This window comes from Copadichromis virginalis, linkage group LG12 (assembly GCF_057382275.1).
Source record: "Copadichromis virginalis isolate Kocher_CV1m ecotype Utaka linkage group LG12, C_Virginalis_male_GT1.1, whole genome shotgun sequence".
Classification (NCBI taxonomy): domain Eukaryota; kingdom Metazoa; phylum Chordata; class Actinopteri; order Cichliformes; family Cichlidae; genus Copadichromis; species Copadichromis virginalis.
Window position 1 is genome coordinate 29,604,720 of NC_140629.1, and position 18,151 is coordinate 29,622,870.

Genomic DNA, 18,151 nt, shown 5'->3' on the forward strand with positions numbered 1-18,151 from the left:
TTGTTTCTGACACCAAAATTATTTATTTAAAAAATAAATTTGAAGGTATTTTTTTCAAAATGTAAGTTTCTCATTTAAACTTGTAAGTTGAAATTTTGAGATGCATAACTCGAAATTTTGACTTGGACAGTAATAAATAATGAAAAATTTTTTTTAAAGTTTATTGTATTTTGGCAGATCTGATCTTCCATAAGAGCCATAAACTAGCATGAAGTTGCACATGCGTGGACAGAGTTTGACGTGGGACATTGTACTTTTGTGTCGTGCTTCCATTAAATTGGGGTTTCTGTTGAATAATGTCCTTGCCTTCTGCTCTGCTATTGTTGTCCACTTCTCATTCATCTCCTCACGCAGCGCGAACAAAGACACGTCAGCCTCGCCCTCTGATTGGCTCCCTGCCGGGGCCCCGCGACGCTGCTGTGCCGCGAGCTCCGCCACAACAGATGGACCTCTCGCGCTCTCCTCCTACCAGCTTCTGGATGCACTGCTGCACGCGCCCCGCTGATTGTGTCCAACGGCAGGAGAACGAGCGACTTGTCCCAGGAGTTTTAACGGCTAACGCTCAGTTCAGGAGAAACGACTGGAAGACGAAAGAAAAGGACCAAGGAGACCTATGTTAGGTGAGCCGTGAGAAGACTTCCAAAAGTCGGCACGAAGCAGACAGAGGGGTCGGTGTGGCTGAGTAGGCTGATCATGATGATGTGTCTGAGCGGTAGATGTGGCGATACGGGCTGGCTGCAGATGGATTCTTTGGTTGCCTGTATAAAAATGAAGTTTTAGTGTTTCGACAGCATCAAATGCAGGACGATTTGCAGATTTATTTATTTATTAAAAGCGCAGGGGACAGACAGACTAAAAACCTCGAATATGAGGCATTTGTGAGGAAACATCAGGGCACCAAACATGATGCCCTAGCCTAAATCTTGAACAGCAAATGATAGGACTACCCCACTGAGTCTACCAGAGTGTGCATAAAGATGTGTCCTTAAAACGCGTTACATAACAAGAAAATAGGGCCGGATAGACGGAGGCAGTGCCAAAAAAAAAGTGAATATTAATGTGCACTCACTTGCCAGTATATTGTAAACTGCAGTTTAATATATACCAGCAATAAATCCATCCACCATGGTCGTTTCTGGTGTTTTTAAAGTGTTTTGTTGACGTTTGATTTCAACTTTTGGGTGATTAGGTAGGTAAGCGGTAAGCGTAAACCACAATGTAAACATTAAAATTAAATGTTTTCACAAATACTGGACAATATTTAGTTTTGGTAGCTAGTACCAGTCAACTTAAGGTTTCCCTTACTGATTTGTGTTGAGTTATTCTCTAAAATTTTGACCATTACAAATATCAAAATAGTCTTTTCAAGTTCCCATAGCCCTTTCTGACATCTCAAATGCTTTGACTGCCAGTTCATCTGGACGCTTTTTTTTTTTTTTTGACACCATCTTAGGAAAGTTTTAGCCTGGTGTTTACGGCCCTTGCAATAGTCAATGTTTATGTGATCAGTGACAATCAATGACAACACAGCCCCAGTCTTCACCCGAACAATAACTAGATAAATACCCACACACATACACAATAGGCCATTGTTTGACATTTAAAGTTATTTTCTCAGAAATTTGAGATAATAAGTCAAATTTTAAAATAGTAATCCAAAATTATGACATGTGGGCGGTTAAAAAAACAAACTTCTATAACAGATTAGGCTGAAACAGAAAACTAATTTGTTTTCCTTTTAACATCCCATCTTTCCTGCCGCAGTCTCCCTCTGTGCTCCTGCTTTGATATATAATTAAAATCTAGTGCCGCACACACATTTGTTCAGGAATCAGGAGGTGCAGTGATAATTGTGGTGTCACTTTTGAAGACACTTGGAACAACAATGGCAAACCTTAACTTTCTGAACCTCAAGGGGAGCAATTAAATGGACTATTAGTGACAGAGAACAAGAGAAGTGAAGGGGCATCCATGCAGGAACGTGGTGATCAGAGTCCATAGAAAATCAGTAAGAAAACCATAAACCTAAAAAAAAAATTCAGGTAAAACTCTAACATTTCTGCCTTCCCTCTTTGCAATTTTTTCCATAGCCCTCCTCTCTGCCAAAGCAGATCACTTGGGTTGCTGGTTTGGGCCCACAAGTTATATTTTTGATACCCCTGCACTGCATAATATACATTAAATTGAGGCTGTCGAAGCTCTGATATATCCGATGATATTGATGTGCAGAGCTGGTGAGACTGATGTTTAAAGTGGACGTAAAACCAATTTGGTTTAAGTTTTGAACAAAGTGTCAGTGTGTGTTTCAGCTCTGAAAATGTAATTTCATTGTCTCTACTTTTGAAGTTACAAAAGACCAGAGTGCTGGAAAATTACACCAAATTAAAGAGCACCAAATTTATACCGAGCTCTATGTACTTTGAAGAACTGTAACTAGGAAAATATTTGTAGCATGGTTAAACTTTGCATGGCGTCATTATTTCACAAAAAAGTGGGTGTGCTTTGATTGACGGAGATGGGAATTTCTTCCAGATTTAATTGACTTTATGTGAAACAAACCAGCAGCTGATAATCTTTAGCTCTACCATCTGCCGAAAAGGAAGAAAAGCTCCGTCTTTATCTGGAATCTGGGAGCCATATTCGGATTCGAGTCATGCTTCACTGTGTTGTTTTTTTTGTTTTGTTTTTTTGACAAGCCCAGTAAGCCTAACAAGGAGCAGGAGAGACGAACAGACACACACACATACACATACACACACTATTTTTGGCTCAGTGTTGTGAACTAGTTTCGGGAGCTCAGATGTTTTTGGTGTTGCTATGACAATAATGACAATAGCAAGGCAGAGCAGTGGTAACGTGGAGGCTGAAGGCAGGGGAAGAGGACAGGAGCTATTCATCGAGCATTTCAGCCAAAGACATTGACGGAGGAGGTTCAGAGGGAGCAGGGCAAGAGGGCAGAAAACAAGCCGGGGGGAGGATGGAGGAAGTTGTGATCCTGGTTTGTAATAGTGTGTTAGATAGCCTCTAGTCTTTCACAAGGAAACATGAAGCAGCAAACTGTGAACAGAAAGCAGCGGAGAGCAGAGTTACTGTGGTACAAAAATGATGAGACATAAATATATATAGAAAGAGGGGGTAGATGGAGGCTGCGGGTTGACTGAGGTTGTAATGAGGCACGGGGGGATTTCAGACGGTCGATTAGCTCTACATTTGGACACAGAAGAGCACTCCGATCTGAAACAGGACTAGGTCAGCCGTGGGTCAGTCTGGCTAGATTTATATGCTGCTGGTTCTGCTATTGCGGCCACACCATCCTGCAGAGCATTTCAGTGCAGAATTATTAGGCAAGTTGTATTTTTGAGGAATAATTTTATTATTGAACAACAACAATGTTCTCAATGAACCCAAAAAACTCATTAATATCAAAGCTGAATGTTTTTGGAAGTAGTTTTTAGTTTTAGCTATTTTAGGGGGATATCTGTGTGTGCAGGTGACTATTACTGTGCATAATTATTAGGCAACTTAACAAAAAACAAATATATACCCATTTCAATTATTTATTTTTACCAGTGAAACCAATATAACATCTCCACATTCACAAATATACATTTCTGACATTCAAAAACAAAACAAAAACAAATCAGCGACCAATATAGCCACCTTTCTTTGCAAGGACACTCAAAAGCCTGCCATCCATGGATTCTGTCAGTGTTTTGATCTGTTCACCATCAACATTGCGTGCAGCAGCAACCACAGCCTCCCAGACACTGTTCAGAGAGGTGTACTGTTTTCCCTCCTTGTAAATCTCACATTTGATGATGGACCACAGGTTCTCAATGGGGTTCAGATCAGGTGAACAAGGAGGCCATGTCATTAGTTTTTCTTCTTTTATACCCTTTCTTGCCAGCCACGCTGTGGAGTACTTGGACGCGTGTGATGGAGCATTGTCCTGCATGAAAATCATGTTTTTCTTGAAGGATGCAGACTTCTTCCTGTACCACTGCTTGAAGAAGGTGTCTTCCAGAAACTGGCAGTAGGACTGGGAGTTGAGCTTGACTCCATCCTCAACCCGAAAAGGCCCCACAAGCTCATCTTTGATGAGCCCAAACCAGTACTCCACCTCCACCTTGCTGGCGTCTGAGTTGGACTGGAGCTCTCTGCCCTTTACCAATCCAGCCACGGGCCCATCCATCTGGCCCATCAAGACTCACTCTCATTTCATCAGTCCATAAAACCTTAGAAAAACCAGTCTTGAGATATTTCTTGGCCCAGTCTTGACGTTTCAGCTTGTGTGTCTTGCTCAGTGGTGGTCGTCTTTCAGCCTTTCTTACCTTGGCCATGTCTCTGAGTATTGCACACCTTGTGCTTTTGGGCACTCCAGTGATGTTGCAGCTCTGAAATATGGCCAAACTGGTGGCAAGTGGCATCTTGGCAGCTGCATGCTTGACTTTTCTCAGTTCATGGGCAGTTATTTTGCGCCTTGGTTTTTCCACACGCTTCTTGTGACCCTGTTGACTATTTTGAATGAAACGCTTGATTGTTCGATGATCACGCTTCAGAAGCTTTTCAAGTTTGAGACTGCTGCATCCCTCTGCAAGATATCTCACTATTTTTGACTTTTCTGAGCCTGTCAAGTCCTTCTTTTGACCCATTTTGCCAAAGGAAAGGAAGTTGCCTAATAATTATGCACACCTGATATAGGGTGTTGATGTCATTAGACCACACCCCTTCTCATTACAGAGATGCACATCACCTAATATGCTTAATTGGTAGTAGGCTGTCGAGCCTATACAGCTTGGAGTAAGACAACATGCATGAAGAGGATGATGTGGACAAAATACTCATTTGCCTAATAATTCTGCACTCCCTGTACTAACACAAGAATCTCTTGTTATAACAGACAAAAGTGATCAATGGTTTGGAGATGTTTCAATTAAACAGGGTAACTGCATCGAAATCTGGTCTCTGAGCATGTTATGGCCTGCTATTGTAGAGCTGCCTTATTTTGATTTAAAAAAAAAAAATACGTGAGTACTCTGCAGTGGGCTGCTTATGATTATTTAGAGCTTTAGCTTTGCATTTCCATTACAGTCATATGTTTTGATACATTTATGGAGTTCTAAAACTAAAACAATATAAATTGTTCACTTTTTTTTTTTTGGATAACTTGAAATGGAGCGAAAAAGGAAAAAAAAACCTGTTAAACACTTTTAGGCCTCTTTTGAAACTTTGAATCACATTTTTTGTTTGTGCAAATGAAACACATTAAAAGTAGACTAAAGTAATAATAAAGTTTATAAAATATAACAGTCTAATAGTTTTACAATAGTAAAAGTGAATTTGAAGCCCAGCTGCAGATTAGTTTTTGCATCAGTTTAGCCATCGCTATCATAATTCAGCAAAATGAAAAGAGTAAGGTGCCAGGTAAACTAAAAATAAAATGTCTAAAGAATAAGTGTTGTTCATAGTAGAAGTGGGGTCAATTATCTAAAGCGACAGACAGTACCAAGGTGAAGAAGAGAGTGTAGCCAGGGTACAGTGGGTAGAGATGAGTGATTAGAGTGAAAGGGAGGGTTTATAAGATGGTAGTGAGATGTACTATGATTAGTTTGTAGAGAGTGACCCTGAAAAGAGTTGAAGATGCTCTCACTCCCAATGACTGACCAATGCTGTATTAATTTCTAATAATGTATTCATTATAAATGGATACTTCAGAAGGACAGCTTAGGTCGAGACAAAGTTGGAGAGGTAAGGCTGAGATGGATTGGACATGCAGAGGAGGGACAGCGAATACACTGAACAAAGGAAGGTGAATATGGAGCCTGCCAGGCAGAAGGAAAAGACCACAGAGAAAATGGATGCAGTGAAAGAGGACATGTAGAGGGGCAGGTGTGATACAGGAGGATGCTAGAGGCAAGGTGAGATGGAAGCATCTGATCCACTTTGGCAACCACTAAAGAGAGCAGCCAAAAGAAGATCATTTGTATTCATCTAGTTTTTCATTTACAACCCCTGAATTAAATAATATGTTAACTCGTATTAGATGATTGACACTGCTCTAAAATAACAGTGAAAAGAACAAAATGGGTGTCTCACCATGAATGAGCAGTGAGTATGGCTCACATTTTTAATGTTGCCCTCTCAGCAGCGTTAAAAGTGACATGTCTGAGTCAATCTTTTTCTCTGGAGCTTGAAGTCTCATGAAAGAAGGATCAATTTTGTTATCAGATTCCAGTTTAGTTGGCATAAAGTTCACGTTGATCTCAGACAATTATGCCATTGTTTTTGTGTTGTCAGCTGGCCACATGTCCGTCGCAGACCGCTGCCTTTGACCGTGATAATAAAGGCTAATGGCTTCCATTGTGTAGGTCAGTGCTTAGCTTTTGAGCTCTTGACAGGGCTAATATAGGTGATGAAATATTGATAGCCCCTGGCGTTGGGCTGAGCTGATTGGCGTTAAATATTTAATTTGCCCACATTAACTGAGGCTTTTTATTTCAGAGATTGACAGCCCCATCTTATTTTATCAGCACTGCGTGTTGAAGCTGCTTCTGTTTACACTAAACTGTGGAAGTATGTGCCTGATCCAAGAGTTTAAAGATTGATAACAGGGTGAGGCTCGTCCACGTGTGTGTAAGCGGATTATTCATTTGTGCTGCTTGAATTGAGGAAGTTTTAAGCTGTGTCAGGCCCTGTGTCGGCTTCCTGTGTGGCTGATTGAGTAAAGGAGGAAGTGATTTAACGGAAGGGGAGCACTTCCTTTTAACGTCCCCACTCTTCCCTGTCTGTTCACAGTCACGTTCAGAAGAAAAGACCCTCTTGGATCACTGACACCTGAGGATACAAACAGAATCTACCTGCCTATAACTTTGGCTGCCTCTCCTCATAGGCAGTTTCTTCTCTGGTGACTCAACAACAACTCATAGTCTTTACGACGGTAAGATCCATTGTTGTCTTATAATACATTTATATATATATATATGGCTATGTAACAGGAAGGTAGTTTAAACCGAGGCCTTTCAACTAATGTCCAAAATGGTTTTGGGTGTTTCGGCCTGTTTACAGTAAATCAAGTGTATTTAACACTACTGTGGGGAGTATGCTGTAAACAGGGGTTAACTGTAACTAATTAGCAGTAATACTACTTCAATGTTAACACAAAACAAAAAAGTCTACGGCAGGTATGGGTAAAGTACACACCTGGGGCTGGAATCAGCCTGCAGACTACCTCAGGTCACTCACAGTTGCTCTAAAAGGAATATGAAAGGAGGCTATACACACGTTTTTTTAAAATATACATGAATCATACAAATTTAGAGTTTGTTGCAAATAACAGTGGAGCAGTAATAAGCTGTGTCCAGTGAATTGCTTACCCAGTGGAAGGATTCGAACTCCACCGTCTTGTATTGTAGCTGGTAGTCCTTGTCTTCGTAGTCTCAGTTAGCTCACCCACTTGAACCATCTCTCTGCCTCCAGCTCGCCAAGGCACTCCGCAGTAGAACAAGGACTACTGTCAAGGAGTCTCTGGGGACTGCCACAAAAGTGACCTGATCATCTTACGGGTAGAAAAACAAGAGACAGCAAGGGATGCAAAACAAACAGCAGAGGAATAGCAGCTGTAGGTATAGCTGTAATTTCGTAGGTCATCACTGTTGCATAGTGTGGACTTAAATGTTACTTAAATCTAACACAGTGTAGGTGTCTTGAAGAGTGAAGAATAAATTGTGACCTGATGACAGATCTAAGTGTAAAGTCACACAGATATTGAAGCTGTATTGTCAGGTCATCATGAATGTCTAACCATTTTTTTTTTTTTTTTTTTTTTTTTTTTTGCAATCTGCCTTAAACAGGCGATCATTTAAACCAATAGGATTCATTTTCTTCAGAGGCTAAGCTGAGACCTGCAGTAAATGTTGTTTCAGTTCAGTTGTGACTTATTGAAATATGTCAGTGTAGAAAAAAATCACGCGCATTGCATGACAAAGCAGAGGTCTTTCTACATATAGAGGAAAATCCCCAGAAGAAAATGTGTTTTTAAGGTCTATGTCAGCATCATTGATGACCCTGTGCAATCATATTATGTATTTTTTGTTATTATTATTAAGGTCAAGGGTTAAAAAAAACTATCATTCTTCATTGAAAGTTGTTCCAAAATATCCTTTCTGCTTGTCTCAAAAACACAGGGTTTGGTTAGAGAACCAAGAATTCTTATTTTAATTACTTAAAAAAAGATGTTTCTTATAGCATGGGCTTGTTAAGTAACTATCATGAACTTTCATTTTGGGGAATAACTTTTGTGGGCTAGGCCAGAGGTCATCACTGATTTTAGACCTCAAAGAGTTAGGTGGGGTTACATTTACTCAACCATAAAATGTATTTTTGCTCATGAAATTGCTAAAACGGTAGCAAAATGCTCAATTTCGTGTTAAGTAAGGCGATTCATTGCTTCATCTACATGCAAACTAATCTTGGTAAGTGCCTCTGACTCCAAAGGCCTATTTTGAGGAAAAACCCTGCAACAGTTGCATCTTTAACTTTTGGTCTTCATGTTCTGAGGAAAAACAAAAAGAAAAGAAAAGCGTGCTATATGGCAGATGAAGGCACATAATGTGTTTTGCCAGTAGCATGCTCAGAGATGAATGTTTAGGCAGCTGAAATAATTTGCACCAGCAGGTGGTCCATGTGTCCTGCACCTGTCCTTCATCCGGAGGTTTCTATCCTGCCAAACTCACACAGAAACACTCTGTCACTCAGCGAAGAGGGAAGGAAAACTCTGCAGGGTGGTGGCAGAGTGCCATTTAAAACAGCTGCATGTGCAAATGTGCAGCGTTTGTTTATGTGAAAGAGCTCACAGGAAAGAGAAAATACATTGTAAGACGAAGAAGAGAATGAGGAGAGCAGCTGCTCCCCTCATTCGCATAGTATATGTTTTGATTTAGTACAGGGACACAGTGGTGGAGGTTTAACTATCTTAAGGGAAGTAGTTGCCAGGAAAGCAGATATCATCTTCTTGTTATTGTTTACGGTCTGCAGCTCTGCCTCCTCCTCTTCCTGCAGTCACTCTGTCACTTCTGTTCTGTGCTCGCTGCTGGTCATGAGGAGTCATGAGACATTAACTCTGTGTGCCTTCTTTGTGTCTCAGCTCCTCTCATGCTCACTGAGAATGGATGATACACAGTACGGGGTTCAGATCGGAGAGAACAAGTTCGTCAGCAAGTAAGTCTTCCATCCCGCACTGTTTCTCATATAAACATAAGTATGTTTATACAGATTATAAATTCACAGTAAGTGACAACAGGGAAACAAATGAGTAGCCTTTATTCATCTTTGGTATGTTTAAAAAAAAAACCCATTAATTTAAAAAAGATGATGTGAAATAGGGATGTTTGTGGTTTTAAAGGTTTCAGCCTGTTAACTGTTTGCAGTGTTCATTATCTGAAATCTAGGTCTTTATTTATGACAACAAGTATCCCTAATACCTAACAAACTGTGTGATCTTTGGCTTTTGAAGTCTGACCAATCGGTTAATAAAAATGATAAATAATGCACACTGAAAACTATTAACAATTATTTTTCTCCACAACATAAAGTTACAGTTACTCCGCCTACCTGCATATACATTCACTTGTATTGTGAGACTCCTATTTAGGGTTTCAGTATAGAGACATTGAAATATTAAGGGAACAGGACTTCACCTGGTCCTGAAACTGCTTGTCAGTTAATTGTCAAATTACATTTGACTTCTATAAGCATACAAGACACGATATCCTGCCAAGATGACTGAATAATAAACAGCAGTACACAGATCATGTTACCAGTCACTCACAGGGTTAACACAGAGACAGGAAATCACACACTTGCATCTACTGAAACCCCAAACCTCTCAACAGAAAGCCAAATCAACATTTTATTCACACAGCCAAAGATAAATGTCTTTTCCAAAGTTTTTAATGGTGGCTTTATTAAGCTGATGAGAAAACATCAATTGAAACGGAATCTCAGCCTTACCAAGAACAGACATTAAATGCTTCTCTTTAGACATGCTTCTTATCTTACTACACCAAGAAACTGCTACACCCACTTTTCTTCTTCCTTTGTCTGTACATTAAAAAAGAAATGAGAGCTAATGAAAGAAAGGACGGGATCTGAAAATTACACATTAATCTCAATTCTGTGACTTATTTTTAATCTTTTAATCCTGATCTCATCTGGTTCTTATCTGGTGGGAAAGAACTTAAATGTAGTAGTGGCTATCAAGTAATGCTAATGGAGAATAAACCTCTAGGAGAAAACTGTGAGAAGATGAAAAATCAGTGAAAACGGCAACATTGTAATTTAAGGTTTGGGTGGGTCAGAGAATTTTGTCAGATTTGAGATTGGGCAGTTTGTTAATCTCAGGGTTAAACAGGGTTGGAATTAACATTTCAATCTGCCCCTGCATAAAGTACACAATAACACTAATCCAGCAGCAGAGACTGCCCTATCTTTCCCTAAACATATATGAAGTTTTTTTTTTTAATTAGTTCTTTTTATTTTCGGTCTTACTGACATTAACATTAACAGCATAGTAAGGAATACTTTATTTTATCAGGAATGTTGTGGAGGGCCGCACCAGCATTACACAGGAGGTGATCTATTACTACATGGCTATATTACAACCTGCCCCTGCACAGTGGCATAGAATGAGACTTTGTAGAATAGTTTTCTTTTTGTTTGCTCATCTCTCAGCTGCCTTCAACTCACCACCACAGAAACTAAGTGAAATCCAAAATTACCAAAGTGGTGATTAAGTGCCAGAAATATTGTCAGTGCAGTGACCTGTATCCACTGATGTTAGCACCAACTGGTTTTCAGATATATTTGCATCACTCCATTAGTGATGATGTTATGCATTTTTGGGATGAATAAAGATCCCCAAAATTTGATCTAGTGTTGTTAAAAGTGCACGGTGCATGCAGAATTACAGCTGCAGGCACTACGAGGTGGTAAATCAGTGGGAATCTCCTTAAAACTTTGTTTCCTTCCAGTGATTTAACTACTTCTGTCTTCAGGTCAACAGTCCTGTCACATCTTAAAACTTACAACCTCTATTATGAAGGGCAGAATCTGCAGCTGCGGCACAGAGAGGTGAGTAATTGCATCTCTCGGTTTGTGTGTGTATGTACTCACATACAGTGTGAGTGCAGAGTGAGTGAGTGAATGTGTTTAATCTTATTTTATTGTTTTAAATTTCAACAGAAGAACCTGAATGTGTCGAGGCTTCATCCCCGCTTTCACTTTTGCTCTTAATATATTTAATATAATATACCCCACCCATTTCACCCTATATCCCTAAGGAGTAGCAACTGTCCAGTCTGTGTGTATTTACTGTATATGTGTGTTTGTGTGTATTCATCAGTATTCGTGTCTTCCAACAGGAAGAAGAGGAACTGATTGTTGAGGGCTTGCTGAATATCTTTTGGGGCCTCCGGCGACCAATCAGGCTACAGATGCAGGATGACCACGAGCGAATCCGGCCGCCCCCCTCCTCCACGTCTTGGCACTCGGGTTGCAATCTGGACAGTCAAGGGTAAGAGCTCCAGACAGATCCAGTTACACCCCAGTGACCGGAAATGGTGATACAGAGAGGTCAGTGAGGGCAGATATAGATTTTATCTAGTTTGTCCAATGAAAGACAAGCAGGTATTTAATGTTTAAAAGTGTGTAATTAGGGTTTGAGATTTAAATCCATGTAAATGGAGTTTAATTCCTAAATAAGATACAAATTGGCAGCTTTCCATAAGCAAAAGTGAATCTTTTAAACCACACTTCTGGTTTAATTGAGGATCGTACTCCAAGCTATTGCAAATCAGTCCATGTCAATAGGCTCTTAGTGCCATTTTCAGCGCTCCCATTTATCAAAAGAAGCTATTCTTGCTCCGAGGATAGCAGGCCTCACAGGCATAGAGCTGCCATTTGGATGTTAACATGAAAACAACAACAAAAACTCTCATAAGTAGCCAAATTGCTGTGAGATTCTTCAGAAATTTGCTTGATTATGACAGGAAACATTGTCACAACTCCTAACTAAAAGAACAGCTGCACTGGCAAAGAGGAACAGCAGTCACAAGTTGAAACTAACCAACCCAGATATGACAGCAGGTTAAAAATGGCAGCTACTACAGGAAACCTAATAATAAGACTCACCACTACAGTCAGGACAGACCAGCATGTTGATGGCATCACAAACACATATCAAAGTGAAAAAAGAAAAACTGGTGTTCTCAAGAAAATCTCACAAACTGATCGAGATCTCCCTCTAGATTCATACATGGTGTGGAGGGAGTTTTAGTTCAGCTGTGCAGACCTGGACTGCTCTTAAACTTAATGGCTTTACAAGATTCTAGTGGCTGTTAGTCCACACTAAAATCAATATCAGGATAATAGTTTTTTGAGAAACTACAGCTTATGGTCATAAATACATGATGGGAGTTATCATTTGAAGGTGCAGTTTTTATCTGAAAAAATATTTTTAGCTGTATGTTTACAGTTTTGACAGTTTGCAGTTCTTCTCCTTCACCCCATAAATGTACTCTCTCCTGTTCCCTGTTTGAAGTTCTCCCACCACCACAGATGGTCAACAGGCTCAGCAGAGCTCACCCACAGTGGAAGTGACGCCACCTGACAGCCAACCAGAGGACAACGGTGTGACTGAAGAGGAGGCAGAAGGTAAATTTTGGACTTTCGTTTTATACATTTATATTTTAAGACTTCAGTCATTTAGATTTTAAATATTTCAAGCTGTATCTACATGGTTATAAATAACCAATAAAGTAAGAGTAAAATATTAACCCAAAGGTGTAAATTAGTCTAAATTGCCCATAGGTGTGAATGCGGGAGTGAATGTAAGCGCGAATGGTTGTCTGTCTCTGTGTATTAGCTCTGCGACAGACTGGCGACCTGTCCAGGGCGTACCCCGCCTCTTGCCCTATGACAGCTGGGATATGCTCCTGCACCCCCTGTGACTCTGAAAAGGATAAGCGGATGGATGGATAGATAGATTTATCTTATTTTGAACGTGTTTGCTCACACTTCTTTCAGTATTTATAGATTTTTTTGAGCTGTTTCTCAGTTTTTTGCTACCTGTTCTTTTGGTTTTACTCATTTGAACTGTACATTACTCTGATGGCTATAATGAGGATCGAATAAGCAGCCTCAAACATCAGTCATTTACTAAGAATATTTTGTTTTTAAACTGGCTGAATCTTGGCGAAAAAAAGTTGGATCGCATTAAGATGAAATGAAATTAGCTATAAACACATTTTTAATTAAAAATAAAATTTGCACATTAAAGCGAAAGATAAAATTTGTTTACAGTTCTGTGTAAGTGATGTTTATTTCTAAAACTATGGTTTTCTTTCACTATTTTGTGATCTTAGCTTAGGGCTACACTGAATAATAATCAGTAATTTAAGGTGGTTCAACATTTGATTTGACAGAGGACAGTGAGAGCTCCGCTCAGCTCCTCAGGACAAAGAGCGATGCCGGGGTCTTAAGGAGAGGCCAGCGAAGGTCGCCAAGTGACCAGAGGAAAATCCGACGCCATCGATTCTCCATCAACGGACACTTCTACAACCATAAAGTAAAACTTTTAAAAACTTACAGAATAATCAAATAAAATTCATTAGGTTAGTTCATTTATGTGACTTTATGTGATTTGGGAACAGGTTTTAGTTACATTTTTCTTGAGAAAATGTGTTTAAAAGTGAAAAGAGTAAAAGTTTTAGCTTCAACAATTTTAACTGAACCTAAATTAATATTTAAAATATTAATATTTAAAATGTTTTTCCATTTCATCCTCAGACAGCAGTGTTTACGCCTGCTTACGGGTCGGTGACTAACGTTCGCATCAACAGCTGTATGACCACGCCGCAGGTGCTACGAGTTCTCCTTAACAAGTTCAAAATCGAAAACAGCCCAGATGATTTTGCACTCTATCTGGTCCATGCTAGTGGAGGTGAGTTAAGACTTTAGCCGCAGTCCACTAATTTTATTTTATCTGATTTTATCATCTACTTATAGACTTTTAGTTTTATTACTTTTAAAGTTGGAAGTTTTTGCATTATTGCTGGTGGTGCAATCAAATCTGAACTAAAGCTACAACACAGAGCTTCTCTATAAAGCTTCGTAGCTGAAAATGCTACTTCAAGATGAACAGGATCAACCTTTTGAATCTCTATAAAGCTTATAATTTATTTTTATTTTTTTTAGAGGCTATGATATTTGGAAACTCAACACAGAATCGGTGTTGTCATTATTCCATTTCTGTTCACTCACTGGGTTTTCTGAGCTGAAAGAAACACATTGCAGTCAGTAATCAAACAGCAATTAGCAGAAGTGTAACTGAAAAGTAATGATGCTTTCAAAATGATGATGAAGATGTTTGATGAGATTGTAGATTATGTTGCGGTAACAAATGGCAAACTACCCCACATACAACTGAGTGCTCTTGCTGTTTGTTTTTGATTAAGTTCTTGCATCAGACCCAGCTGTAAAGTCTGAATGTCAGTGCTAAATTATTCATGAACTATTGGCTATGTGGATTACAAATATGGATATGTGTCATGTAGCTCAAAGGCGGACATTGAGGACATTGTGTATAAAATGTGTTATTGTTATTAATCCATCACTCCGTGTATGTTCTGGTGTTTCAGAGCGAGTGAAACTGAAGCGGACTGACTATCCTATGTTGCTGAGAATCATGCAGGGACCGTGTGAGCAAGTCTGCAAAATATTCCTCATGGAAGAAGATCTCGGAGAAGAAGTCACATATGATGTAAATCACCATTTTCTTTTTTCATAGCTATAAATGAACATGTGTTAATTATTTTACAGTTACTTTTTCCTTGTAAAACGAATAAAGTATACGCACAAGTATTTGCACTTGTGTTTCCAATATTCAATTATCTTTTGGGATTTGGCCTTAAAATTCTCTTTGCTTCCACAAGGTGGCGCAGTATATCAAGTTTGAGATGCCTGTCCTCCAGAGTTTCATCACCAAGCTAAAGGAAGAGGAGGACAGAGAGGTGCAGAAACTCAGGAGAAGGTATAAGAAATACATTTTTAATCTGTCCTGGCATTCAGTAAACATAATCTTAACATCTTTAACTTTTATGAGCTGCAATAAATATGAAAAGTGGAGGCCTACAAGCTATTTTTAAACTATTTTTTAGCCCACCACCTGCCCCCAGTCTAATGTGGATGTGCACGTGTTTTTATTGGCTCTTTAAAAAATCCTCAGATTTGGTCTTCCTCTGCCTTCATATTTGCAGGTATAACTATATTCGGAATATAATCGAGAAGCAGCTCCAGTGTCTTCCAGAGGGGGCAAAGTGTATGTGATCTGCTTATGGTAGGGCCCCCCACACCAAACTGTCACCACAGCTGCCAAGCCGTGACCAAGAGAATGACCAAGAATCAGCTGACAAGAGCAACAAGTACATGTTTCACCAACTGTCCTCCCTCAGCACATCCCACAATCAGTCAGCCCACAGTTTGCTCTTTCGTGCACGTGTTGAGTGTGACCATCTCTGTGATACTGAGAGTCATGGCAACACACACACTTTTTTTTTCTTTGCTTTTCTTTACCATGAACAGAGCACTCGGACAAACGTCTCCTGTTTGTGTTTTTTAACCTTTTTTTAGTCTGTTAGCCTGCAAGATGAGGCTAAAATGTAACCTGTCTTCTGCCTTCGCTGCAGGAAATATTCAAAATCGTTTTAAAGCACAAATGTCATCTTATAGTGACTATATAGGTTTCTCCAAGCACAAAACACACAAAGTTGGTGGGATACTTTGAAGCTGATGTAAACATTTAGGACCTTTTTCATTTCATTGATGTGAAATCTTTTTATTGCCACTGCAGGCTGTGACTGTGATAATGCAGTTACACACAGTATTTGGCAATTTTACATGTAGGCAGCATGTAAGACTGAGAATCACAGGGAACAACCATCCTGTAAATGTGGAGTGGTCTGACGGTGACAAAAATTAACCTTACATATTTCATTAAATTTAATGCATAAAAAGCCCAAGTGAAAGAGTATGGAGAAGTGATTCCTGCATATCAAACCCCCAAAACTTCAACTGTTTATGTTTGGTGGCACCGGTCTTTGTCCTGCTTACTGAGTTTTAAATGAGATCTGGTGACATTGAAGCCAAACTCTCAGCATGAAGTTAGATCCAGAAGTTCCCCAAAATAACAGACTATTCCTTGGAATAATGCAACTTTTTGAGCTACTTGTTTTGTTCCTACACACACTCTTATGCTAAAGGTTTGCCTGACGTTAACCAGATTGCACAAAATCTTCATGTTTTGTTTTCATTTTGATTTAGTTTTTTTTTTTTTTTGTTTTTTTGACATCTACATCCAGCAGAGACAAGAAGCACAAAACGATAATCCCACAAGACTGTGAATTTTACGGAGAATGTTTTTAAACGTACGAACGAGCATTTCTAAGCAGTGCGGTTTGCCTCCACATGTACAGCACTTTGTCTCCTTCCGCCTGACAGTTCAGTATTTCTGACACGCAGTGGACGACGCCCCGAAGATTGTGTGAGAGCATGCATGTTGTGTTTTTAGTGACTAAGACTTGCCTGCTTTTGTATTGTGTCTTTTACAAAGTAAAGAAGAAATTTTAGCCTTTAAAGTGTTAACTCTTGCCACTACTTTGTGGAAGTTTTCGTACAATGTTTGTTATTTAATAAAAAATTTGTCTGGGGAAAATGAACTTGTAGTTCTCATCTGTTTTTGTTGCAGTCACTGTTACCTAACGATGCTGAATTCGTTTGCAGTGGCAGAAGCTTCGGGAGAGCTCGCTGAATGTTCTGGTTTGTTTACTCGGAGAGTTAAATAATTCAGATAAAATTAGAAACGCAAATGTTAAGCCTGCGCTCTCAGGTATTTATGCGTGATGTCGGCAGCACCAGCAGCTTACTGCACAGTCAGCCAATGAGGTGATTGAGATTGTCTGACGGATAACAGGCTGGCCCTGAAACATACTTTCCCACAGACAAGAAAAGGAGTCTGAGCTGCGAACATCACTTTTGGCTTCAGCTTCCCAAAGAGGAATACCATCCAAATCTCCGCCACACAAAAAAATCTTAATTTCGCAGGTAAGACTTTTTTTATTTCTATTTTTTTCTCTTTTTTCTTCATGTTACTAATTTATATTAAAATGTGGGATGTTTATTGTATGAGGCTCAGTGAGTTACAGCCTTTTGTTCTTATTTCTGGGATATTTAAAAAAAATATTTGCACAGATCAGAGCTTATATCTAGAAAGTGTAGCTGTAATCTGAGAGTCACTGGATTATTCTCAAACTAACTGACCCAGTGTAATTATAGCTCGAGTTACCTTGTAAGAGGACACAGATTAGACAGTGTACACCGTCTGTTGACAGAGCCAATGATGTCATGGTCATATAATCAGTGGTGGGACATGTATTTCATTTCTTTGTAAAAGAATTAGTAGTACTATACAAAGTAATGTAATATAAAAGTTGCATACAGCGTACAAAGACTGTGGTATTTGTCAAATCCTAATTCTCAAGCAACACATGGTAGTACTAATTACAATTAATATGAATGCATCTCAAGGTACAAACAAGGATTATAATAAATAAAAAGTCAACTCTAAGTTCTCTTTTAATCATGGATACTTAATAATAATATATAAAACCAACCTGGATTTATAGACTGAATGGTTGATAAAAGAGAATTTAAGTGGAGCGGATTAAACTTTGCTTTAAATTGGATTTAAAGTTTGAAAAACAGACGTAGTTATGATTCAGTGATAGCGATCCTTATTAGTGGATTGGTGTTATCGATGCTCTAATATGTGAGCTATCCTTCAGTGACGCAGTTGGTCAAGGTGAAACTGCTGTAGGCGTTTTAAATACTGGAGAGTATTTCTTAAAACTCTATAACATACTTATTAAAATTATCTATTTAAATCCTCATCCAGAGAAGACTTAATTAAAATAAAGCTGGTGAATAAAAGTAAAAAGTGCAATATTTCTTTTTAAAATGTGTCAGAGTGCATGTGCAAAGTAGCATTAAAAAACCCACTCAATGTAGTCATGCATACATCAAAAGTGTACAGATTTGAGTA

At 39.1% G+C, this 18,151-nt stretch overlaps 1 protein-coding gene across 2 annotated transcripts; it reads left to right on the forward strand.

Moving 5' to 3' along the window:
• The first annotated feature begins 251 nt into the window (after window positions 1-251).
• rassf2b (Ras association domain family member 2b) lies at window positions 252-16,769 on the forward strand. 2 transcript variants are annotated; one of them, XM_085475910.1, is made up of 12 exons: window positions 252-620; window positions 6,796-6,937; window positions 7,477-7,618; window positions 9,143-9,216; window positions 11,052-11,127; window positions 11,418-11,569; window positions 12,596-12,708; window positions 13,479-13,621; window positions 13,843-13,996; window positions 14,694-14,815; window positions 14,988-15,085; window positions 15,312-16,769. In XM_085475910.1, the coding sequence occupies exons 4-12, from the start codon at window positions 9,164-9,166 to the stop codon at window positions 15,379-15,381; spliced, it is 981 nt and encodes a 326-aa protein (XP_085332036.1). In that variant the 5' UTR covers window positions 252-620; window positions 6,796-6,937; window positions 7,477-7,618; window positions 9,143-9,163; the 3' UTR covers window positions 15,382-16,769. The 2 variants fall into 2 exon arrangements, with proteins under 2 accessions (XP_085332036.1, XP_085332035.1); XM_085475909.1 differs by lacking the exon at window positions 7,477-7,618 and having other exon boundaries at window positions 254-620.
• Window positions 16,770-18,151: the final 1,382 nt, after the last annotated feature.